At 40.2% G+C, this 24575-nt stretch overlaps 1 protein-coding gene across 8 annotated transcripts in view; it reads right to left on the bottom strand.

Moving 5' to 3' along the window:
• Positions 1-24575, bottom strand: part of TNRC6B (trinucleotide repeat containing 6B) — a 204229-nt gene that overhangs the window by 56674 nt on the left and 122980 nt on the right. For 4 of the 8 annotated variants that reach the window (XM_025050577.1, XM_006917396.3, XM_015593603.2 and 1 more), the window contains one exon: positions 2063-2150. In XM_025050577.1, the coding sequence (XP_024906345.1) occupies positions 2063-2150 (88 nt within the window). Of the gene's footprint in view, positions 1-2062; positions 2151-19774; positions 19969-24575 lie in introns of those variants that run through there. The other 4 variants (XM_025050579.1, XM_025050578.1, XM_025050576.1 and 1 more) reach the window with 2 other exon arrangements.

A 24575-nucleotide genomic window follows, 5' to 3' on the forward strand; every position in this document is an offset into this window, starting at 1 on the left:
CTACAATTCTTTGCATCGAAGCACATTTTATGCCTCCTAGCTGAGGTGTAGTCTCTACAATAAAGTTGGAAACCACTAAGACAATCACATGGTAAGCTTTGCGTTCTCTCCTTAAAACTGCTAAATCACAATTTCATTCTAAAATTTCACAATGGTTCAGTATAAAACAATACCAAAGGCCATGTGTTGGCCTAGATCCTGTGTCAGCTGATCTGGAACATTTTGAACAAAATGACTGAATTTTTATTGTTCATAATTAACCCCCTGGAATTTTATTTATGGTGATTTTCCTCTTTGCCATAATGTCTTAACCAGTTCTTCATGCAGATGTAAGCACACAGATCATCCAGCTGAATCATCTGCATTCTCTGCATAAATAATCCTAATTTACTCTTGAACAAACCCACACCATTTTTAATTTCAGTCATTTTTCTATTAGAGGGAGCCACAATGAAAATTTACAGATTCATATGGTATGAATCATTTCTAGATATTGATATTTTCATGTTAAGAGAACACTGGTATCTATGTGAAGAATGAAGATGGACTGTACACATCCTAATCAATTGCTCTATTTGGCATCTTGATACCAGTCTTTGCTCAAGCTCCCCAATGTCCAGCCTATTAACCATCTATTCCCACAGACTGCAAAACCTAGTTTTTCTACCAATTTTGTAGATGAAATGTGAATGCCCTAAAGGAAAGAGCCTTCGCCAAGGTTCGCTCTGCCATCGCTCCACTTGGAGGGTCAGCATGTGTAGGGCGCAGGGTAATGCCCGTAATACCCGCTGGCTGCTGGAGCTGCTTATCTGCAACCTGGATGACACGGAATGTGGCTGCATACCCCAAAGAAAGTATAAAAAGAGCCGTTGAGTCATTATCTGACAACTTTAGTCAAGACTCTTTAATGTCATTTTAGACAATTCTCACAAGATCAAGTTAGAAGCAATGCATTAGAAGAAGGCACCCTGAGAGCATGAGGATGTGATAGAAACAAACACAACTAAAAGCAGACAAGATCCGAAAGAGCACAGAAGTCTATTACAGCACCAACCAATAATGAATATTCATTTTAATTAAGTCAAGAAGAAAAGATAAATTACATTTCACAAGCTTAATGTGGCAGAGGCATGGGCAACCAGTTCGGAAAACACTTCCAGTATTCTTTAATGCTGGCACTCATACATGATCTAATTTTGATAATTCAGAAAACTGAACTACGGGAAATGCAATATCCAACAATGCTGGAAAAACTTGTGGTGTCCCTTTTACAAACTTGCACTGGCTTGTGTTCGACTGCCTTGAGTCTCTTCTAAATCTAGAGTTCCTTCTAGATTCAATTTCTCTAAACTTAGCTTCAATACACTGGGACCACAGCAGAGACCCTCAAACCTGCCTCTTACAGTGGGGCCCTGCTTCCCAAGGGTATGGTAACAAGAACTGCAGGCAGATCATTTTGCCTCCAAAAAAGGATCAAAACAACCCTGTTGAGCCAAAGCTCAAGTCAGGAGATGCTTAAAAGAGTGGCAAGGTGGGGAAATAAATTCAGCCGAGGTCCAGGGCAGGGGCACAATCTGCAGCAAAGGGAGCAGGGCAGAGGGGAGTGCCTAACACCTCTCTGCTCCAGAAGGCCCTGTCAAACACTTCGTCTAAGACTTGACAGTTGACATTTGTCAACCCTACATCTTTTTTTCTTTTAGCATCTCTTTTTCCCTAAGCAGATTCCTCAAAGCCATACGATGCTCTCCTCTTCAAAGCTCTAAGGAGGCCCACCAGGTCCTCTATAAGGGAAGTTTTGTTAGGAAATTATCAAAAGGCAGGCTCATATAAATGACAATGCTGGAGGCGGACCAAAAGGAGAACAGCAGGGCAAACTCCAGCAACTCTGAAGTTATTCTATAACCTGCTTAAGAAAACAGAGATTAATTATGATACAATTAAGGAAATACGACGAGAGTTCAAGTGCTGGTAACTGTCTTGCATTTCTCAATATTGTTTATTGTTGTTTTCATATAATAATCAGCTGCAACATTATTTAACAGGCATAATTGATTAAACCTACCTTCTGAGTGGCTTCTTTTTTCTTTTTATCCTCTTTCTTCCTTTTCTTGTCTTCCATTAACTGTTCTTCCCTTTCTTGCTCCTTCTCTCTGTTAAAGTAATGTCACACCAGAAGGTTACACAGCTGTATTTGTAGCAAATCGAACACTTGTAGATGGTGTGCAAGGCAACGTTTCATCTCTGTGACTGACTGAGCAGAACACCGTATTTTACTTAAACTAGGAGGAGGATGTACAAAATTCACCATTTAATGACCCCTGCATTTTGGTTTGTAACCCTTTTTGCAAAACATGACATTAAGTTTGGTTTCAAAGAAGTCTATTAAAGTGAGTTTTTATGACATCTTCCTAAAATACACACACATACACACAATATTAGTTTATTTAAACTCAGCAAAGAATCTAGTGTGAATATATGACAATATACAGTTGGCTTCTGGCAACATTCCTCACAAATAACACCGAATATATTAATTCAATTATGGTACACAGGTATTTATTATAATTTAGGTTTTCCCATGACATCTTGACATCTTCAGAGTGGTTAACACAACACTCTATGTTCTATATCTTGTGTTTTTAAGGCAGGTACCAAGTGTCCTATATATCCATGTATTTGTTTATTGAATGAGTTCACAGTTGCATCTTCTGAGCATATCTGAATTAGGACAATCAGGTTTTGCTCCTCCCAATCAAAATATAAATAATACACGATAATAAACATTCTAGCTGAGGAAATGTGCTGAATCTTAAGAAATTAATGTAATTTCTTAAAATGTAATTTATACCTCACATTTAAAAAGTAACTTTAAAATGTAATATTAATTCTAATATATTACAGAATATATTCTAATATATATAGAAAGCTGCCAACTTTCACTGTATTTATCAACTAAGAACACATCAGCAAGCACTGGTGTAACTTCAAAGCTCAAGGCAAGAGACCCCAGAAAGTATGCTTATTGAATTTCAGAACAAGAAGAACTGGAGATCTAGTTCCCAGGTCCCCAAAGCATTCAATAGATACTGCCTGCAGTACTTGTGATTTTAGGGGATCAATACATCAAATCCGTGGTTTCACAGAAATCATTGAGAACAAGGCTAAGTTAAAAGTCAGACAAGCTAAAGAAAAATGTTAAGTAAACATTTGCAGATGTGGCAAAAATTGCAAAGATGGTTCCTGAAGGACTCACGCTGGGGGAGTGGAAATCACTCGACCACTAGAGAAAGTCCTGGGGACCAACACTGAGGCATGCTCTCATGAAAAGGCAATTAATTAATGCTTTACTTATAGAAAACAAGGACTAAAACTACTAAAACAACAACAACAACAACAAGAGTTTCATCTACATGCCAAGTTTCCAGTGGCTCTGTCCACATTCACAAACGTGGGTTTTTCTCCTTTTGTACCTCTGGGCATAAATACACAAAAGCCTACATGGCACAGTTCACACTCTAAAGGTAACTTGCATGAAAACTTCAAAAACATAATCAAAGAAGGGATTTTACCGAATTCTCCTTAGGTTTAGAGCTGGATTTCTTTGGAGTCAGATAACGCCTATCAGTCTCAGTGTGGAGCCCTTGGTGAAAATCCACTTGCAGCCGTGCATTACTTTAAGAAAATGGATTTACGAAAATTGGCAAGATGGATGTTGACCATCTAAGGTAGGTTGACCACAGATCCTGTTATATTTGGCTCCTAGAGCCTCCTGCTTCCTCTGGCCGCAAGTGGAAGGAGAACATGGGGTTCCTCGGGACCCAGTTACTGTAACTTAGTTTCCATACGTTAAAGTGCCACTGACTATAGAAAGAGAGCAACCACAGTCCGAATATCTCCTATTTAATATTTGATCCTTTAAAAAGCATTGAGTTGCAATTTTTCTAAATCTCTTCTAAAATTAATAGTTTATTTTAAAAATGCAGTGTAAAAAAAAAAGCAGTAAGTCTTTAATGAGACACATTCTTAAAAAACAACTAACCTTTTCAAATATTTTTTCCTATAAACAGGTAATTCAGGGAAAGGGACTGAAATTCATGTTCACTACAAGCAGATTTATTTCCAAAACAAATATTTTTCAAAGCTTTCCAGGAGACAGGCTGTGCTTTCACCCTGATCTTTTACCACGTATACTGGCAGAATTGAGTCGTCTCTTTACATTTCACTTCCTTAGGAAGAATTTATTTTCCCAAACCAAACCTAACTTAAAAACCTGCCATTCACTTAATAATGGAACAAATAGTGTGGGGTTCACCTTCTGACTCAGTTCTGCTCTATCTTGGCTGCACGTTGACATCGTTTGGGGAGCTTGCGAAGTCAGAGCCTAAGCAGTGTGAAGAGGGCATGCAGGCAGGGACGGCATCTAGGTGGTAGTGATGCGAGACTGGTTATATACAGGGGGACTGATCAATAAATAAATATATTAAGGATAATGACAGGCAGGTTTTCAGTGTTGAAAAAGGAGTTATGAAAATGAAAAGAGAAAAATCAAAAGAATCCTGTGGAGTTGGACCAATCAGTTATTGGCAGGAACTCATGGTTTTTAATATACTATGAGCTACCTGCCTGTTAATCACTTAGCTGGTCTTGTTATCAGATCAACTGTCGCACTATCGCAGTGCTTGTGTTCATACAGCCCTTATTTTACTTAATTGTGGCCCCAAAGTGCCAGCTTGGTGATGCTGGCAATTTGAATATGCCAAAGAAAAGGCACAAAGTGCTTCCTTTAAGTGAAAAGGTGTGTATAGGTAAAAACAGTACATATAGGATTCGGTACTATCCATGGTTTCAGGCATCCATCCACTGGGGGTCTTGGAACATACCCCTTGTGCAGAAAGGGGGACTACTGTGTGCGTAGTCTTACACACACACTCTCTCACTCTCTCCCTCTCTCTCTCCCTCTTTCTCCCCATCCCTAGTTCTATTACTGAGAGGGCTTGGGAACAACCAACCACCAAATAGCAATGAACACATCTAGCACCCAGATTGTGGCTTCTAACTACCATTCTTCACTAAAAAACCCAGAGTTCTTTGGAAAAAGAATTAATCTGGGGGCCAGGAGAAGGAGAGCACATGATGAACCTTAAATGCCTGCTTGCAAAGCAAGGAAATGTTTAACAAATGACAGATGTGTCAAATGGTCACAGAGGCCAGTTTGAAGGGGCTCCTACAAGCTAAATCCGGGATGTATTAGCATAAACATAAATAATGATAGTAACAGATTATAAGCCATTGGATAAAATAGGAGAATATTAGTCCAAACAGACAGAAGAAATAAGTAGGAAAATAAATCGATGTTCTTGTTTTTTAGAAAACTATGTGGAATATTCACATCGTTTTAAAGTGTCTCCTCATAAAAATATACTTATTAACTAGAAAAGAGAAAAGAAGCCTGGCAGATACCACCTTCATCAAGTAATCCACATGAACATCATCAGTAATGGGACAAATTGAAATTCTGAGTTACCTGATAGGATGCTATGAGAACACAGCACCACTTTTATGAAACTCCTTCCAAATAAGTATAACTTGAATATCACCATGAGAAAACAGACAATCCCAAATTGAGAGGCATTTTATAAAAATAACTGGTTTGCAATCTTCAACAGTTTAAAGATTCATAAACGTCACGGAGATTGGCAAACTGTTCTAAACAAAAAGACACTAAAGAGACACAATAACCAAATGCAAAGTGTGATCCTTTTGCTATAAAAGACATTAAGGGGGCAAATGTCAAACCTTGAGTAGGGGCTGAAGGTTAAATGACAGACAGTAATGTATTAGTGTTAATTTTTTTTTATTTTGTTGGCTGTATTGTGGTTATGTACAAGGATGTTCTTATTTTTTTTACAAATAAGCATTAAGATTGCAGGTGATAGGACATCGAGTCAGCAGTTTATTCTTAAATGATTCAGAAGTAGTTTTTTTAAAAAATCATACTTGCAACTTTAAGTACAAGATTGTCCCCCCTCATCCCAAAAAAGATCCAAAAGACAAACATCGACAAAACCATTACCTAGACAGCATCCCAGATCAATTACATAGAAAAATCTCTGAGGATTTTTTTTAAAAGCACCCCCATCCAGGTGGTCCTACCATGTAGCTAGGACTGAGAACTACTGCTCTAAAATTTTGTGTTTAAGCCTAAACTTTAAAATATTATCTATTTATACCTCAAAAATCAAACCACCCTTACAGCAACCAAATACAAATGCCAGGTGACTAGGCAGGCCCTACTTAACCATAACTGCTTCTAAGTGTGAAAGCAGGAAAAGTCATTCATATTTTTCCCATCTCTAAGTCCACAGCTAGATGCAAGTGCAAACAGTGTAATCTAGAATAAATCCAGAATGGTAAAAAGCCAACCTGCTCTTAAGGATGTCTAAAGTCAAGAAAACATAACAGTGTTTTCTTTTTCTTTTTAAATGACCGTTAGTTAGTTCCAAGATGAACAGGTGACTTGTTTATTGAGAAAGGCAATACTTGAATGGAGGAAATATCCAATATTTGCCTGAGCTGAGGCAGAGCAAGAATCCTTTTCTGTACACAAGTTCAGAACACAGACGAACGATGCTGACAGCCTAAAAAACCTTCTTCATCACACGGCCAAAGCCTCCAAGGGTCCAAGACCGTGCAAGGAAGTAAAGAGAGTCAGATCTAGGTGACCTCTCCCTAGAGCTGACACTCAAGGACACTCATAGTACAGTTCCAACTTCCACCTTTTCCCTCACCCATCCTTCATACCTGACATAAACACCTTCCTCCTTCCTTTTTGTTGCCAGTCACATCTTACCCTGTTGTCAAGTTTTGGCTCAACATTCATCTGCTTCAAGGAAACCTCCCCTGACAAATCCAGTTCACGAGAAACTTGCCCTCCTCTGTACACCCACTACTCCAGCCCTGCCTCTTGCCCGGCCCTCGAGGAGTCCCAAGGCAGATGCTGGCAGTCACGGGCAGCATCAGAGTACGTGCAATGACTTTTCTGTTGCGTGGCTGCTTTGAGCAGGGATCTGGGAAGCAGAGACTGGTGAGGGGGCTCCTGTGTTTCATTTCCCTTCTACCAGGAGGCCCAGGAAGTGATTCGTTCCTTTAACAAAGGTTTACCGGGAACGAAACATGAGCCAGGCACTTTTCTAAGTGCTGGAAACACAGCAGGAACAAAAGCTCCAGTGGGGGAGAGAGACAACCAAGTAAGATACACAACAAAGTACATGTATAACATATGCATTTCAGGTGGCAACAAGTGCCACAAAGAGACCGGGTGGGGTAAGCTGATGGAGAATGACAGGCAGGGGAGAGGGCGCCATCATACATGTGATGGTTAGAGAAGGCTTCTCGGATGGGGCGGCCTATGAATGGAAACCCGCTGAGGCAAGGGACATGCGGATGTCTGGAAGCGGGCAGAGGGAACGGCAAATGTAAAGGACTGAGACTGGTGTGCCTGGCAAGGAGGCTGGAACAGGAGGTAGGGAGAAAGTGCTGAAAGGTGTTAAGACAAACTCCCTCACGACTATAGAGATTAGACAGGTAGAAGGGGCCCTCCTTAGAGTGACCGCGTTTTTCAAATTTACCAGGACACATTTTCTGACAACTGAATAAGAAACCAAACTGGCACCAGGATACACACATACACAACCGACACTTCAACATCTCTGTTCTCAGCTCCAATCTCAGCCTGCGTCTCTCCTCAGGTATCAATATTTCAGAGGCTCCTGCTTCTGTCCTCACAGGTGACTGGCAGGCCTCCCTCAGAGCACTCAGCACACTGTAGGACAGTGAGCTGACATTTGCTACTGATGAAGTCCCTGAACACATGGGGCTGACCTTACTCTTCTTTGATATGTACTGAGCACAAATACCAGGAACACAGTAAGCCCTCCATGTAAATATTACAGAAATGGGCTATTACAGACTGAGTGACACTTCTCGATCCCTCTCAGGGAACAAGGTATTGACGAGAAAAGCTTCAGAACAACTAGTTAAACCATTGAACAAACATACACTGAGTTACTACCACGTGCCAGGCACTGATCTTAGCACTGGGGATGTAACAGTGTGTAAAAGAGAGAGTTCCCGCCCTTGACTGCCATTCTGGATGGGAGGTAGCCAAAACAAACACGTAAGGCCAGAAAATCATTATGCATGCCATGAAGAGAGTAAAGCTAAGAAAGGGAATAGAGAGTCACCAAGAGGGAAGGACAGGGAAGAAGATAGGTTCCTTTACCTGAAAGGTTCACCAACGCCTGAGGGACTGACGTCTGAGTAGAGATCTAAATGAAGAAAACTATCTGAGAAATGAGTGACTGACCAGGTGGAGGGAATAGTTAAGTAGAAGGCTTGCTCCCGAGCTGGAGAAGTGCATTGGCAGATTCTGGGTAAAGGCCACATGGAATCTCTGTGTGTTAGTTCTTACTAGTGCACATGAATCTACAATGATCTCAATAAAAATTTTAATTTAAAAAAAAAAAGCACCTTTAACATTGATTCCTCTTTTAGTCATCTGTTTACATTTTTTTCAAAGACTTTTACTTTAAACAATTTTTTAAATAGCTCTTTATAAAAGTCACTTAAGAGTCAAAAAGAACTTTAGAAATCGTTTAGTCCTGACATTCATAGATACGTATTTCCAAAAATATTCTAGAATCAAAACTTCACCCCTAACATGTCCAAACTGTTACAGTTTCACCAATCAAGATTCCGTGCCTTAAGTACATTAGATATATAAATATGATATCATAGGCATATTTAAAATGTTCCTCCACCTAATTCATAACGTAATTCTTTTACTAAGAATGTCAGTGACATAATAGTAACAGAAGCTATGATGTGACTTTGTGGAGGACACGTGCATCAGCTTAGCCTACTCCAATTCCAAGCCCCTTCTGGTCTACTTCCCAAACTCCCTCATAACTATAGAGTCTGAGATGGGATTTACGTTCTACCAAGAAATTGTGCTCAAGTGTGACGTTAACAAGAAAGGGACAGGGTGGAGGGCATCCACCTCCCAGGGAGCATGGCAGAGACCATGCAGTCCTGGGGTGGACCCCTGTAACAGTGGTTGCCTGGATGTACAGGAAGAGGAAAAGGCTCCTGTGGGGCCCCCAGATCCGTGGTGTGGTTCCCAAGGATCTGTGAGACAGCGTCACCATTTAATAGATCCCCGACACCAGTGAGAATGAATGCTACTATCTGCACACTAAGAACTCAGTCCAACACAGAGTTATATAGTTTCCAAATCACATCTAATATATGTGACTCGTACAGCATTTATTTTCTTAAAAGACAATTGGTAATCTTGGTAATTTATAAAGCAGTAAGAAAATAACTAGACACAAAACCATTAACAATCATAACCAATTAAGGGCTGATATCACACATATATTTGGGGTGAGGAAAATGAACAAAAGAAATACAATGAAAAAAGTAAAGTGCTTGAAGTATCTATTTAGAATGTTTTTAATTAAAAATGTAAAGATAGTATATTAGAACATATTCATTCAGGCAGAAGAAATTACATAGGAGGGTACTCCAAATAAATGTGTTGGATTTGTTCTTAACATTTTTTCATTTGCTGGATCTGACTGAGGGAATTTAATAGGCTGCTAATGTAATTTGCACATGATATTAAATTAGTAGATAAGGCCAAATAGCACTGAGGCATAAAAATCATTCTAGCACTGAGTGGCCCATAGAAAAAAAATTCAACACGGCTCTTTCTACATAAGGGTTATCTTCCCATATGAAGCTGTGTAAAGCAATGCTTCTCAAACTTTAACAGGAATCTTGTTAAAATGCAGATTCTTATTTAGTAGATGTGGGTTGAGACCTATCTCCATTTCTAATGAGCTGCTGATCCCTGGACTTTACCTTGAATAGTACAGATTTCATACACTTGGTTGTTTCTTTCTAAGAAAATATAGAATTGTAGTCATTCCTCCAAGGATAAATAACCTTTATGCATATCAAGCTTATGCCTTGTTATGCCCATCTGTATTTTAGTGCCAAATTACAAGGTAATCTTTATGACAATATATTAAAAGGCAATTAAAGAACTCATATAGCACCAAATGTACACAGGATTCCATTCAAATGATATTAGGAATAGCTAGGACCAAATCTGTGCATGCAAAAAAAAAAAAATGTGATGACAGCAAATGTTAGGCATCAATAGTTGAAAAGTACCATCACCTGCATGCAGATGTCAGCGATGTCAAGCATGTAAAGAATGCAAGTTTCACAATCAATGAAATATGACAATAAGACTTCTGCACACCCAGCCTCCGACTCTAAGCGTCTCACAAATTTCCCACTTTCTCTATTTTGAGGCACATGTAAGAAATGAGTTTATTTAGAATTACTCAAACCAAATAAAGTAAGATAATATATTTAAAAGAACTCTATTTCATTTTCAGAAAGTCCATGTGGCAAAAGTTGTAACCAATGATTTAGGGGATTTTTCCCTGCAAAGAACTTTGGGGTTAAGAATGGTGCCTGAGGAACATCTAAATTGAAATCCCTCTCCTTAAGCCTTATGTACTCTCGCCAGACAGCCCAACAATCTCTAACAAAGGAAACGCCTGACCTCCCATCGCAGTACAGCTATGCACTTACCTTAGAAAGTGTCTCCTTAAAGCTCCTACTCACTGGTCCTAAGCCTTCCTTTTCAGACTGCAAAGAACAAGTCTTCTAAATATTTGCAGTTAGTTATCCATCACGCACCCCTGAGGCATTCTCACCTGGTTTTCTACTTCCCTCACCACTGGGGTCATTAGCCCCTAAAAACATGTTCCAGTTTCTCTACACTCATCCAAGCTTGGGCAAAGCAGTAGCATGCAGAGAAGACCTACCACTTCACTGTCCCAGATAATATACCAATGCTCATAATGTCAAAGAACCCATTTGCCTTCTTGGAAATCACATCTTCTTGAGTTATAGCCATCTAACATAGCACCGCTAAGTCACTTCTCCACGCCCAAGTGCAAGATCTTACATGTAACTCTATTAATGCTCTGTGTGCCAGACTGTCTGTCAGCCTGGAATCACCACCTCCTACAGTCTTCCCTGCATTGCAGGAAAAGACCTAGAACTACATTTCCCAGAATCCCATTTTCCATTTGTTCTGGGTTAGACACTGCCCACCAGAGGTACCCACTTGAGATTCGGAAGGCAGAAGAGAGGTTAACGCTCTTTGAAAACAATTGCAAGCAGACACACAGGCCATCAGTAGACAGGATTTCTCACTTTTATAGTAGCTTCCAGATGAGTTAAAGCCATACTGGAATTGCAGGCAGCTGAGATCACTGCTTTCCTGAGAACCTGGCACTCGACTTCGTCAACAATGACAGTGGCCTCCTTGAATCCGCTCCACCGCCCAGACTTTCTAAAGGTTGTCTGAGCCTTTTACTCTCTATATTATAACCTTTCCTTCTTAAAAGATATAATAGAATCTACAAAAAAGCTACCAGAATAATGACTTTAGCAAGGTTGTAGGATATAAAAATCACATATAAAATCACATCTATGTATTAGCAACAAACAATCAGAAACTGAAATTTTAAAAAATCCTATTTACAGTAACATCAAAACTTATGAAGTACGTACGGTAAATCTGACAAAAAAATGTGCAACTGCTGCACAATGACAACTATAAAACGTTGCTGAGAAAAATTTAAAAACCTAAATTAGTTAATAGATATATTGCACTTATGGAAGGCTCAATATTGTTAAGATATAAATTCTCCCAAAATTAATTTATAGATTCAAAATAGTCCCTATGAAAATCCCAGCAGGACTTTTTATTTGTAGAAACTGACAAGCTCATTTCAAAATTCGTAATGACCTAGAATAGCTAACAACTTTTTAAAAAGAACAAAGTTGTAGGACTTATACAACCTGACACCCAGACTTATTGTAAAGATACAGTAATTTAGACAGTATGATTTAGGCACCAATATATAGACAAAAAGTTCAATGGGAGAAAATACATTCCAAAAACAGATCTACACGGGATGGACAGCTTTTTTTCAAAAAAGGTACCAAGACAATCCAGTGGAGAAAAGACAGTCTTTTCAACAAATGGTATGGAAACATCTGGATAGCCATATGTAAAAAAAGAACCTTAATCTCTACCTTGTACTATCTACAAAAATCAACTCAAAATGGATCGTAGACTTCAATATAAAACCTAAAACTAGAACAAATCAGGAAAGATGTTTTCTAGGAGAAAATCTTTGTGACCTTGGGTTAGGCAAATTATTTTTTAGATACACTACCAAGAAGTACAATCTATAAAAAGAAAAAATTGATAAATTTGACGCATCAAAATGAAGGACTTCTGCTTTTCAAAAGATACTATTACAAGAATGAAAAGAGCTGCGGACTGGGAGAAAATATTTGTAAATCACATATCTGGTAAAGAATTCTGCGCACAGTGTAAATATACATATGCCTTATTGTTAAAGTGGATTTCGCTAACCAATGTCACCATGAAAAAAAAAGAAAGAATTCTGTCTCGATATATACCTTATAAAGAACTCTCAAAACTCGGTAGTAAGAAAACAACTCAATTTTTTAAGTGGGCAAAAGATTTGAACAGACACTTCGCCAAAGAAAATATAAACATAGCAAATAAGCACATAGACAGATATTCAACATTATCAGTCTTAAGAAAAAACAAAGCCACAATGAGATGCTACCCCATGCATATTTATTAGAATGTCCAAATATATATATATATATAAATAAACCTGGCCATATCAAGTTTTGGCAACTAGAACTCTCATGCTGGGAACATAAAATGGTACAACCACTTTGGAAATGTTTAGCAGTTTCTTAAAGTTAAACATACACTTACCATATTGGACCCAGCCATTCCAAGCCTACGTCTACTGCGAAGACTTCTAAATGAATACTCACAGTAGCTTTATTTGTAATAGCGGAAAACGGGAAACTACTCAGATGTGCACCAGCAGGTGAGTGGATAAATAAGTCGTGGCACAGCACACAATGAACTACTACTTGGCAATCAGAGGAATGAACTATTGATACGCACGACATGATGAGCCTTAAAACAATTGTCCTGAGTGAAGACACCAGACAAAAGTGTTGTCTGTTCCACTTGTATAAAATTCTAGAAAACGCAGACTAATCTATAGTGACACAAAGAGATCAGTGGTTTCCTGGGGGTTGGGGAGGGGCTGGGAATGGTGGGAAGGATGACTGACAAATGGGCACAGACTCTGGGGGATAAAAGATACATTCGTTTTCTCTTGTATACATAGTTCAACATTTAGTGTCTACTGAACACTTCAAATATAAGCTGTTTATTATATGTCAATTATACGTCAATAAGGGGCTAAAAGAAAAAGGATAATAGGATAAAGAAATCTTCCCTACATGGAATACCTTGAATGGCTTGTTTTCCTGTCAGCCCTGACTAATATATACCAGTACAAATGAGATCTCTTTTATCAGTTGAAATTTCACCCAAGGTGTGCACACTGTTCCCTAACATGGCAAATCATTAAATCGGAGCTTATGCGTAGATAACGTTCCTACAATGAGTGTAAAGTTTCATTTTTAAATGCAATGAAGCCTCCTGTGAAAGAAAGCTTTCTAATTCAAATGTTTGAATTTTTAGACCTTTACCTTTCCATTTCATTGCTCAGGATCCCCATAAACTACAGGCATCTTCACTGGATTTTCTCATGAGGTTTCATTAAATTGGAAATGCCTACATGGCGTGTTTGTGTTGTAACTCAGAATCAAATCCGCTATTTTTCTCAACTATTCTTGTAGTTTTGCTTGCTTTACACCAAGCTTCTGCAAGTTCAAAGAACCCCTTAGGTTTTACCGTGCTAAGATTTGGTGAATAAATCTCCCATCTTACTCCTGAAAGTACTTCCCCATATACTACAATTAGTATGCAAGGCTCCTAAAGGCAGTCTGGAATTAGGAATAGTTTTATAAATATCCAAACGGGCTAAGGAACAGCATCATACTCTAATATTTATATCCCGGAACCGCTAAAAACTATGCTTAAACCTTAAGGGCCAGACAAACCCACAAAAGCCAGAGAAGCGCTCTCTACCCTTCGCGTGCAACAGCGAAGAAAGCGAGGAGAAACGAAGGCCAGCGGTCTGCGCCAGGGCTTTGGAAATCCACGGACAGTGATGAAATACAGTTCCTCAGCCGAAAAGAAGATGTTTATCAATCAGAATCCATAGTTGTGAGGCCCATGTTATTTGGAAGAACTGACAACTTATCAACAGTAGAGTGGGGCTGCTTTTGTTTTCACGTAGCTTCTCCCCCTTCTTTGCCTGCTTCCACACATGGGCCAATGCAATTATTATATTAAAAGAATAAATAATAATAACTGACATCTGAAATGAACAAGATTGTTAGCAATTTAACCAAAATTACATTAAGCTGAAACTCCATTAAAAGGCGATTTTAAAGCAACTAAAGCGTGACATATGACTGTAAGGCACGTGGCATCCATGTGCAAAGAGAGAGGCTCAGTGGACAGGACATCTCTGCCCGCAGCGGTTTAAACATGTCCATCCATACCAGGGCCTCATCTTTGAAGAGGCTGATCGAAGCCTTGCTCTAAGGTTCATTCCTGTGTGTGCACTCCCAAGGGAGAAGTATGGAAGGTTCTGCAAGGTCTGTGGTCACCAACACAGGGGAAAAGAATTGGGAAGTATGTGCCCTCAACTGGGACCTGTTACCCTCAGGCTCTGGACCCTTCTGTCTCCTGATCAAGCCACATTCTCTCTTGGGGCTACACTTGCACACATAAGAAATGAGGCTAAATAATATGCAGGGAAATCTTTAAAAGCATTACTTAAACCTAAGTAATAAAAAAAGGAGAGAATTCAAACAATATTTCATTTGGCTCTCTTCTGACCCAGGGTAAGGCTAATGTCATACCACGTTGACAAAAGAAGCAGGCAAGGTTAGGAAGGTGTTGTCATAATGTGGCCCACCAAGGAAAGTGATTTTTGTACACCTTTCTAGATCTGTATCTTAGGGGGAAAAAACCCAAGCTTTTTATGCGAGACATTAAATGGGAGAGATTTGGACTTTGGGATCACACAGCACCTACTGCAAACAGTGAGTGAGACAGGCAGTGTGGAAGCTTCCTGCACCACTACCGTTTTATTAAGTTTGTGCCTGTTATTCTAATTCTGGAAACCCTCTAAGAAAGGGTGCTATTTGTGACACTTATCTTGGTATTGAAAAAATTAGCAGAGAAGGAAATGAACTCTGAATTCAGAATTCCACAGGTGACAGTCGTACCCTACTTCTCAATGGTTTTAATTTGTGCTCTATTTTCAGAATAGTAAAAATGGAAAGTCTTGTTCTTGTGTGCCAGCAGTCAGCATTTAAATTTAGCAAACTGAATGATAATAATTGAATTACTTTGAGGGAAATGTATATTTCTGAAAGATAAGCATGTTTAATGTCAATAAGTAACCAGATACATGGTAAAGCTATCTCATGAACTTGACCCAATTCTTCAACTAAAATTATACATCGTGGGAAAATGACTCAAAATTTAAAATATTATTTACATATGGCCTTTTGGTAACAGCTAAACCAACACATACCTGTGTTTAACTCTTCAGGTTCAGATACAGGATGCCTACCTCCATTTAAGATGATATTTAAGTCTCACTATATGTACAGTTTTGTGCCTGATTTCTATTTATGTATCTGAGGAAAATTTTTATTGAATGATCTATCATTGTAATTTTTCACAAATAATCTCAGTAATAGCTATGTTTAAATATCATGTTTTTCTGAGAATACTTAAGTTTCTCTTAGACAAGGTATCGAAGATCTTTTTTCCCACTTTTCGTTAAGAATTACACATTCAATATGTCATTTGCGTACAGGAACTCCCTTAACAAATGTGTGCAGTATTTACATATTTCTTTGTGTTTCAGGACCCTCAGTTTGCAACATTTCCTTGATTCTACCTCCCACAATCTCACATCAAAGCGTGATCAATTACAACAAGCAGAGCCCTCTACCAAGGTCATTGGGTAAAGAGAAAACACACGGGATTTGAAGTGCGAGGTTTTAAGATCTAATTGTATTTATCTTAGGTCCAGACACTAATGGCAGGAACTTGGGCAAATTATCTGGCCTCTAAGTCAGCTTCTGTACCTATATAATGGGGGCTTCACTACCTATCTTGAAGCTGTGTGGATCAGAGATCATGGCTGGCCATAATGAGAGATAGAAATAATTAGAAAGAGATAATTACAAATAACAATACCCAGCCCAGGGTTGCTATTGTGCTTCTGGCAGTAGTGTCCTCCGTATCAAGCACCTATTACGCATAAAGCACCAGAGAAGGAGCACAGGTAACACAAAGAGGCACGAGACACACAGGATTCCTGAGAAGGCATGACCCCTATATAAAATTAGATCCATAAATCACACTTCACATGCAAACAGACTCCAGATGGAGGAAAGATTTTAATAGGAAGGAAGGAAGGAAACCATTAAAGCACTTGAAGAAACTGTGCTTAATTTTTCTTTCCATAATTGCAGAATGAACAAAGGCTTTCTGACTATGACACAAACTCAAAACCCATAAAGAAATGATTGCTATATCTGTATAAACTATAGATATATAAAAACTTTAAAACAATTGCCATGATAAAATCAGTATTTGCTGGGAAAAATATTAACAATTTATATCACAAAGAGCTAAGTTCCATAATACATAAAGAGCTCTTACAAATCAATAAGGAAAAGACCAACAATTCTATAGAAAAGTGAGTGAAGGATATAAACAGACAGTTCACAGAGAAGGAAATAAAGAGTTTGAAAACAACTGAAAAGATGATTTATTGCATTCCCTATAAGAGAACAGCATATTAAAACTATACTGATACCACTTTTTGCTTACCAATTGTTGAAGACAAAATTTGGTAAAAACACAATGCTATCAAAGGAGACAGGGAAAAAGGCATTCACATATATTGGTGGTGAGAATAAACTGGTACAATCTCTACAGAGGACAATTTGACAGTTATCTGTCGAAATTAAAGTGTTACATAGGCTTTGACCCAGCTATCTCACTTCTAGGAATATATTAGAGGAAAATAATTACACGTGTGGGAAATTATGTATGTAAAGTATATTCATTGCAACATGTTTATAATGGCAAAAGATTGGAAACAGTCCGACAATTAGGAGACTGGTTAAATAAATTATAGCTTATTCACACAAGGGAATACTATGCAATTATAAAAGGACGTCCTTGATATACTAATGAAGACAGATCTTCAAGATATATTGTTAAATTTAAAAAGCAAGATGCAAAAAACTGTACTTTATGCTATCATGTGTATCAGAAAAAGGGGCTTATATGTAATTCTTTACATATGAATAGAGACTCTCTCCAGAAACATAAAAAACTAGTAATGTTTCAGAAAAGGAAAAGGTAGGTGGTTATAAGACAACTGTTTACCCCTACTGACTAGATAAACTGAATTTTAAAAAGAGATAATACAGCAAGAAGTTACCATTGGGGGAAATAGTAGAGGGTACATAAGAGTATTTCTTACAACTTTTTTTTTTTTTACTGTTATTTCTTATAGGTCCATGTGAAACTACGATTATTTCAAAATAAAAAGTTTAAATAAAAAAATGATAATCCAAAAATGTATCTGAATAAGCAATATAAAATGGACCTGGGAGTCAAATGCATGGTCAAAGCAATAACGCTATCCTGAGTTCAAAAGCAAGATCACGGCCAGGCTTCAGCAAGGAGCCACAATTTCCCTGGGAGAACCCTCCAGTCCCCAGACAAGCCTCACGCCCCTTGGCCTCTCTGGTTCACACCTGGGATGCATCCCCCTCCACTCCCGCTTTCTTTTTGTTCTAGTCAAAGCCTTCAAATGGCCAAGAAATTGCCCCTTTGTTGCCTCCCCATCCCCTTTAAACCTGTATTTCCCATACCATGGCATTTCATGTTGTGGCCTAGAGGGGACTGCATGGTCCACCCCACGGGAACGTGCAGGCTGTCCAGATCAGCCATGATGGAATGAAACCCTCCTTACAATAAGCTCACAGGGACAGGAAGTGGTTTCAGAGACTCCCTACTTTTACCTCATGAGGGAGGCTATCAAATGGTGTGAAGACAGAATACCGCATGAGAGGTGGTCAGGGGAGATGCCAAAGAGTAAGAATTTATGCTGTTTCTACTTCTCCCAGGGTGGAAAGTGCCCCACTATTAGGTATGAGTCATCCTGCCTCCTGGCCACACCTTAAAATGGAAAAAGAGACAGATAGGCCAGGACACTTTAACTTCAGAACGCTGACCACTAAAATCTTTCATCAAATCACCTCTTATGTACACTCCATGTTCACTAAGCAGTTGTTTAATTCTAATACACAGAACGCCTAGAACGAGGGCAGGCTTGGGCACATCGTCCAGTGGGAACCTGGAACAAGGGGCGGCAGGCAGCTGGTAGACAGGAGGAATTAATAAAGTGGGGAAGAAGGTACCAACGATCTTCGCCTAACGGTACTATCACCAAGAGAGAAAACAACTAACCAAATCTGCACTATCTATTTTCTGAGCAGTCAGCTGGTCTAGGAATGTGATTCCTCAAACATCTGCCAGACACTGGAGACCTGTTTTAGAAATACAGGTAAGTACCACTGTCAAACAATTCATGTACCTAAAATAAGGAAACAACTGCCCTGACAAAAAGAAGACTACGTTATGCTGTGTCACAGGGAAAGGGGGAAGAGCTGGGATCTCCGGCCTGAGTGTCTAGACGTACTACAGAAGGCCGAGTAGCGACAGAATGGGGGTGGAGCGGGGGAGGGCTGGGGTGGTGGGGAAGGTGGGAGGGAGAAAGGACACTTTAGAACAGGGGTCTCCAACCCCTGGAACCAGGCTGCACCGCAGGAGGTGAGCGGCGGGTGAGCGAACGAACCGGTCCCTGGTACCACAAAGGCTGGGGACTGATGCTTTAGAAGAATGTCACCATCTTTGAGAAACCTAAAGCTGCCAAGGAATGGCCAAGCCTCTTCACTAAGAGCATATCAGGTTTCGCTCTGGGGTTCAAGTTTACGGCTATTTGCTCTCCCCTACACGCCTGCTTTAGCTTTTTTTACTCATTTTATTTGACATGCCCAGGGCCCTTACCAAGAGACCAACGAGTCCGATCTTGAAAAGCTAACAACTGCTTTCTCAACACACCAATTTCCTTTTTCCTAAAACAAAGGCTTTAAAAGGGAAAGTGAAGAAAGAAAGCACATTAGCAAAGCCTGCCGATTCTGGCCAACCTGAGGTTTCCACAGTTAAGCTTGCCACAGTTATATGTGCATCTTTTGCTCAAAAAAACATTAGAAAACTGCCTAGTCTGGCCAACCTGAGGGTTTCCACAGTTAAGCTTGCCACAGTTATATGTGCATCTTTTGCTCAAAAAAAAAAAAAAAAAAAGATGAAAGGAGAAGGGAAATGAAACATTGAGTACCAAAACTAAACTGTAAAGATGATAACCAAAAGGTAAAAAAATTTCCAAGATAATAAAATGATTTAAGCAAACACCTGAACAATTGTGGGCACACATACTCCCGAAACTATTCACTGCCTCCAGCGAGGTAGATTCAGTCTCTCCCTCCCTCTAAGTCACTGACACAGTGACAAAGGCTCCTCAGCAGGTGGGGAGTGAAGCGGGCTCACCCAAACTTCCACCCCTCCTTCAAAGGAGGAAGAAAATGCACGAGTCTACCCGCTCGCTCGCTGTCTTGCCCTGCATCCTGGCTCCTGGTCACTCTCGGGATTCTGGCTCCACCTTCAGGGCCCTCAGCTATCAAGAGTCTGGGGATCCTTCGGCAAGGACTGCCTACTACACATTCCATAACCCATGAGCAACCAGCAAAGATTTAGACAGAGTTCGGGAGGCCAGAGCATTCAAGCTAGGACGTGCTCAAATGCTCCTAGATCCAAGCTCCGCCCTCGTCTACTACAGCAGCGTTTCTCAGTGAGATCAGTTGTGAGCTGTATTATAATTTGTTGCAATAAAGTTCCTATGTTTATAAACGATTTGTTTAAAACAAAGGGTCTTCCTCTGTAATAAAATCTATTTTCCCCATGCGTTCATTTAGTGCCGCCTACACGCCCTACCTTGTTCTGGGTACTCAGGATAGAGGAGAAAAAGAGAAAAAGTGCTTCTATTCCTCCAGTAAGGGACAATAGGCATTAAACTGGCAGACTAATGAATAATATGATCTTAGTAGTGATTAATACTAAGAAGAAAATAAACCAGATAGGGTAATGGGGCAGAGTATGCAAAGGGCAGAAAATGGGTTCTTTTGGATAAGATAAGGGAACACTTCGGATACACTGAGGGATGGCTTCTGAGCAGGTGACATCTGAGTGCTGAATGTTGAAAAAAAGCCACATGGGGAAAAAAGTCATCTAGGGAGAGGAAAGACCCAGTCTAAAAGGCACAAGGTAGGACCCAAGCTGTTGAGTGTAAGCCAAAGTCTGCAGGGTGGATGGCAGCAGAGCAGATGCTGGCCAGGGCGGGGAGGGTGGTGGTGGTGTGTGAGACGACGGGTCCACGGGGAATGCCTACACAATATGAAAGGGGACAGCACCTGCCATCATGTCCAGAACTCTTCCTGTTCTCCCCATGCAATAAAAGGGCCTCTGGCCTCCTGCGGGGCCTCCTGTCCACATTCCTAAGCCCCGGCCTTCACTTAGGTTATTCCCACCTCCAGAAATTACTGTTTTGCTCCTTTATATATTGTTTCCAACCAGCTGAAGTTTCCTCTCTCGAGTCTCATCTCTTCCAGTCTTCCTGTTAGATCCAAAGGATTCCTAAAGCCCAGAGCACTTATTCATTTTTTCTAAGCAAATATTCATTGTCCACCTACTAAGTGCCAGGTATTATTACACTGGCCCTGGGGATAGAGGGTTGAACAGACATAGGCCCTGCCTTCAAGGAGTTCAGCCTGGTATTCCAGAGAGGAATTGGTAAACAATATCTACATAAGAGGGTAATTGCAACAATAAAGGTTCATTTGATTTTTAATCAGATAACTGCCTTTAACAGCAACTTGACTCTTTTATGAGTGTATGTGATGTCATCTGCCCAGACCAGCCTGAAAACTCAAGAGACAGGTGAACTTGCTTCCTAGAATGCCTAGGAAGTCCGGTTTCTGCCTACTGCTCAAAAGGCAGTCCCAATTTGCCAATGAATTTATCCTACTAGCTATTATGATCAAGCCTCCACTCCTGAACCTGGCTCTTCAAGCCTGCCATTCATGTGGCTCCATCTCCTCTACCATACCTCCCTGTACAAACTTTCGCCTCTGGTTACCAGAACCCACTGTCACCTTCTGCCTTTTCTCTGGTCTCCCAATGCCGTTCGTGCTTAGTCAAAGAAAGGCGCTCAAGAAATGCTTGGTAAAACGAAGGTATCAAGATGACGTCTGTCCAACTACACCAGGGGCTAACTTATGTTTCTCACCCACAAAAGCTTTCCTGGCAGCGCTTTCCTATCCTGCTCAGAATTTCTAGTCCTTACTATCATTTGATAGGCGATAAGGTGCTATGTAATATGATTTTAAATATTATTTATAGTATATATTATGAAATTAGGTCACTGTCTCTAAGTATATTATAAGCACACTGAAAATATAAAGAAATAAGCCTGAGATCTTGACAATCATACCAGGATTTACTGAGACAAATAAGTTTTGCCCTCTTTGAAGCATTTATCTTGAAGGGTTATGTGCTTATTCTAGTCATATTTAATTGGCTCAGAATGTTTGGGAACTCCTCTTTCAAAAGCTACCAGTGCTAGGGCACTTTTTTCCATATCTACACAGTCTGCTTTTTAAAAGCAATGCTGATTTGGATGTGTCAGTTCTAGAGGACTGGCCTAGAAAGAAATTCCTGACACTGCCTTACACACAGCAGGTTTGCAGTCCTCACTGACACGTGAGCCAGGGTGTATGGAGCCAGGTTCTGGCTCTGTCTCCGACACTCCATGGGACCTGGGCAGCTCACTCATCTGCTCTGGCTCTCACATGTATGAGAACCGGGCTAGATGATGTCAGGTTCCTTTCAGTCCTAACATTTTATGGTGGTTTTAGAGAATTAGTAAAATCCAGTTTTAACAAAGGAGTAATTTGGGGGTAAAAGTCTCTACTTTTTCATTGTTAACTACAAAATGGTTGATGACAATTATTCAGTGATAGAAGACAAGCGATGAAGGAAATGCTCCTAAAGTCAGAAGGAATTTTCAGAGTGTGGTAATGGGCTCTAGGAAGGATACATGCAGGGTCCCTTAGCTTGCGCAGAAGCGTTTGTCCACGTGACCAAGACCTTGAGACTTAGAGGAAAGGAAGATTAAGGCATAGCTGCATTAAACACTGGGTGCTGTACTGGGTTAAGAGAAAAAATTTCAGAAGAGCAAATATCCAGACATTGTGGGTTCAGCAAAATCTCCAATTTGAGACCAGTGGCAGCTCAAAGAAAGAAGGATAATTTTATATTTGTCTTTTAAGGAGGGGTTGGAAATATAGAAACTACTATAAGAATTAGGCTTCACTGGGGTACACAGATTTTCATATTCTGTCTTTTCATTTGAATATTAAGAAGACTAATGTTAACATACTACGACTTCCACTTTAACAAATGAATTTTTCTCATGGTTTGGTTCTTTGTCAGCGTTTTTAATGAAGTAATTTGACGCACGGCTAGAGAGACTTCCTTGAAAAATTTTAGTTTATAATAAAAATTGACATCATCATCGAGATACCATCAACTGGTCCCTTCTTACTGTTCAATCAACAAATATTTCTTTAGCACATACAATGCGCCAGACACTGGGGACACAGAAAAGAAACAAAAAAAACCCAAACACTGACTTAGTCCTGCCCTTGATGAAGCTAATGGTATAGGTGGGGAAAGAGACATTCATTAGAGAAAAACGCACATAAATATCCACTAAGGCTATAAGGGGCACGAGGTACTCAGAGGGTATTCCTCCAGGAAGGGCAGAAGGGTGGTTCCTGAGGAGGGTACAATTAAACTAAAGGAAGAAAGCGCTAACTAGGCGTGGGGGATGCAGCAGGAGTCCAAGCAGAGGAACCGCCACCGGCCTTGCTGTTGACAAACTCAAGTAAGACCTGTGTGGCCGGATCACGGAGTTGGGGGAAGGGAAGTGTGAGAAGAGGCTCGGGGGCCAGCCCACTCAGGGCCCTGCAGGCTCCATGAATGATGTTCTTTTTTCCCCCTGAGAACATGGGCATCCAACCACTGGTTTAAGCAGGAAGAATATCATATTTCTACTTCAAAAAGCTCATTGGCTGCAGAGAACAAAAGCACATGGGAGAGAAGCTCGGGTGCCAAGCCCACACATACTGCTGGTTCTGCTGATCTGACTGGTACCAGTCAAAGTTCACGCAGGAGACAGTCCACACTCGTAATTTTAACAAAGAATTGTTAACTAGGTATAAAGTTATTAACTAGTCACGAAAGAGTAAAACCGAGAGAGAGAGAGAGAGAGAGAGAGAGAGAGAGAGAGAGAGAGAGAACACTAAGGTGTTGCAGAGGTGGCAGTGGCCCCAGGGCGGGGAACAAAGGGAAGAGTCTCAGCAAGGGCCTCGGCCTCTGAGCAGGGAACTTGGCGGTGCCAACGCCTTAGGGGGGCAATGAAGCTGGTCCTGTAAGTATCGGAAAAACTGGAAAATGGATTCAGCTTCTGCTCTAGGAAGGAACTGTGGCTGCCGTTGGGGCAAAGAAGTGACCCTCATGGGAAGAGGAAGCAGACAGGAAGAACCAGGTTCCTTCTTCCTTCTCTGGCCCTGCAGCCGCCCTCTCACAAGCCCTGCGGGCACTGCCTGCCGAAGAGCCGGGCGGCAACCAGAAATGTGGCTGGGAGAATCCCAATTTGAACATCACAAAATATATTATAGGAGGGTGAGAAACACTTAATAACTGATATTTCTCTCTCTCTCTCACACACACACACACACACACACACACACACACACACACACACACACACACACCCAAATGTGCCTAACAAAACTTTGACCAGCCACTATTTTTTTCCAACATGGTCAAATGACCCACTAATCAAATGTATCAAAGTAGGGCACCAGTGATTGTAAGACACTAATATTTTAGGTGTCGTTAAGGAAAACTGCCACCTCAATCCTAAGTCTCCATAAATTGTAAGATGCATTCTTATTTCGAAGATGTTAAAAGGTGGAGAAAAAATGTATGTCTCGGAATTGACAAGACAGCTAAATATTCTTTAGCAAGGTGTCAAATTTAATCAAAACAAGTCATTTCTGTACAAATTACTGAAGAAACATCCAGATAAAGGGAAAATACTGAAAACCAGAAGTTCCAAGGGAGCCCTGCTTTATTCATTTCTTTTCTTTTTAATTTTTTGAGATATAACAGAGAGGTCTTGTATTCTCTTCACTGAGTTTCCTCCAATGGTAAATCTTACATAACT

Source organism: Pteropus alecto, unplaced genomic scaffold (genome assembly GCF_000325575.1).
Source record: "Pteropus alecto unplaced genomic scaffold, ASM32557v1 scaffold157, whole genome shotgun sequence".
Lineage (NCBI taxonomy): Eukaryota > Metazoa > Chordata > Mammalia > Chiroptera > Pteropodidae > Pteropus > Pteropus alecto.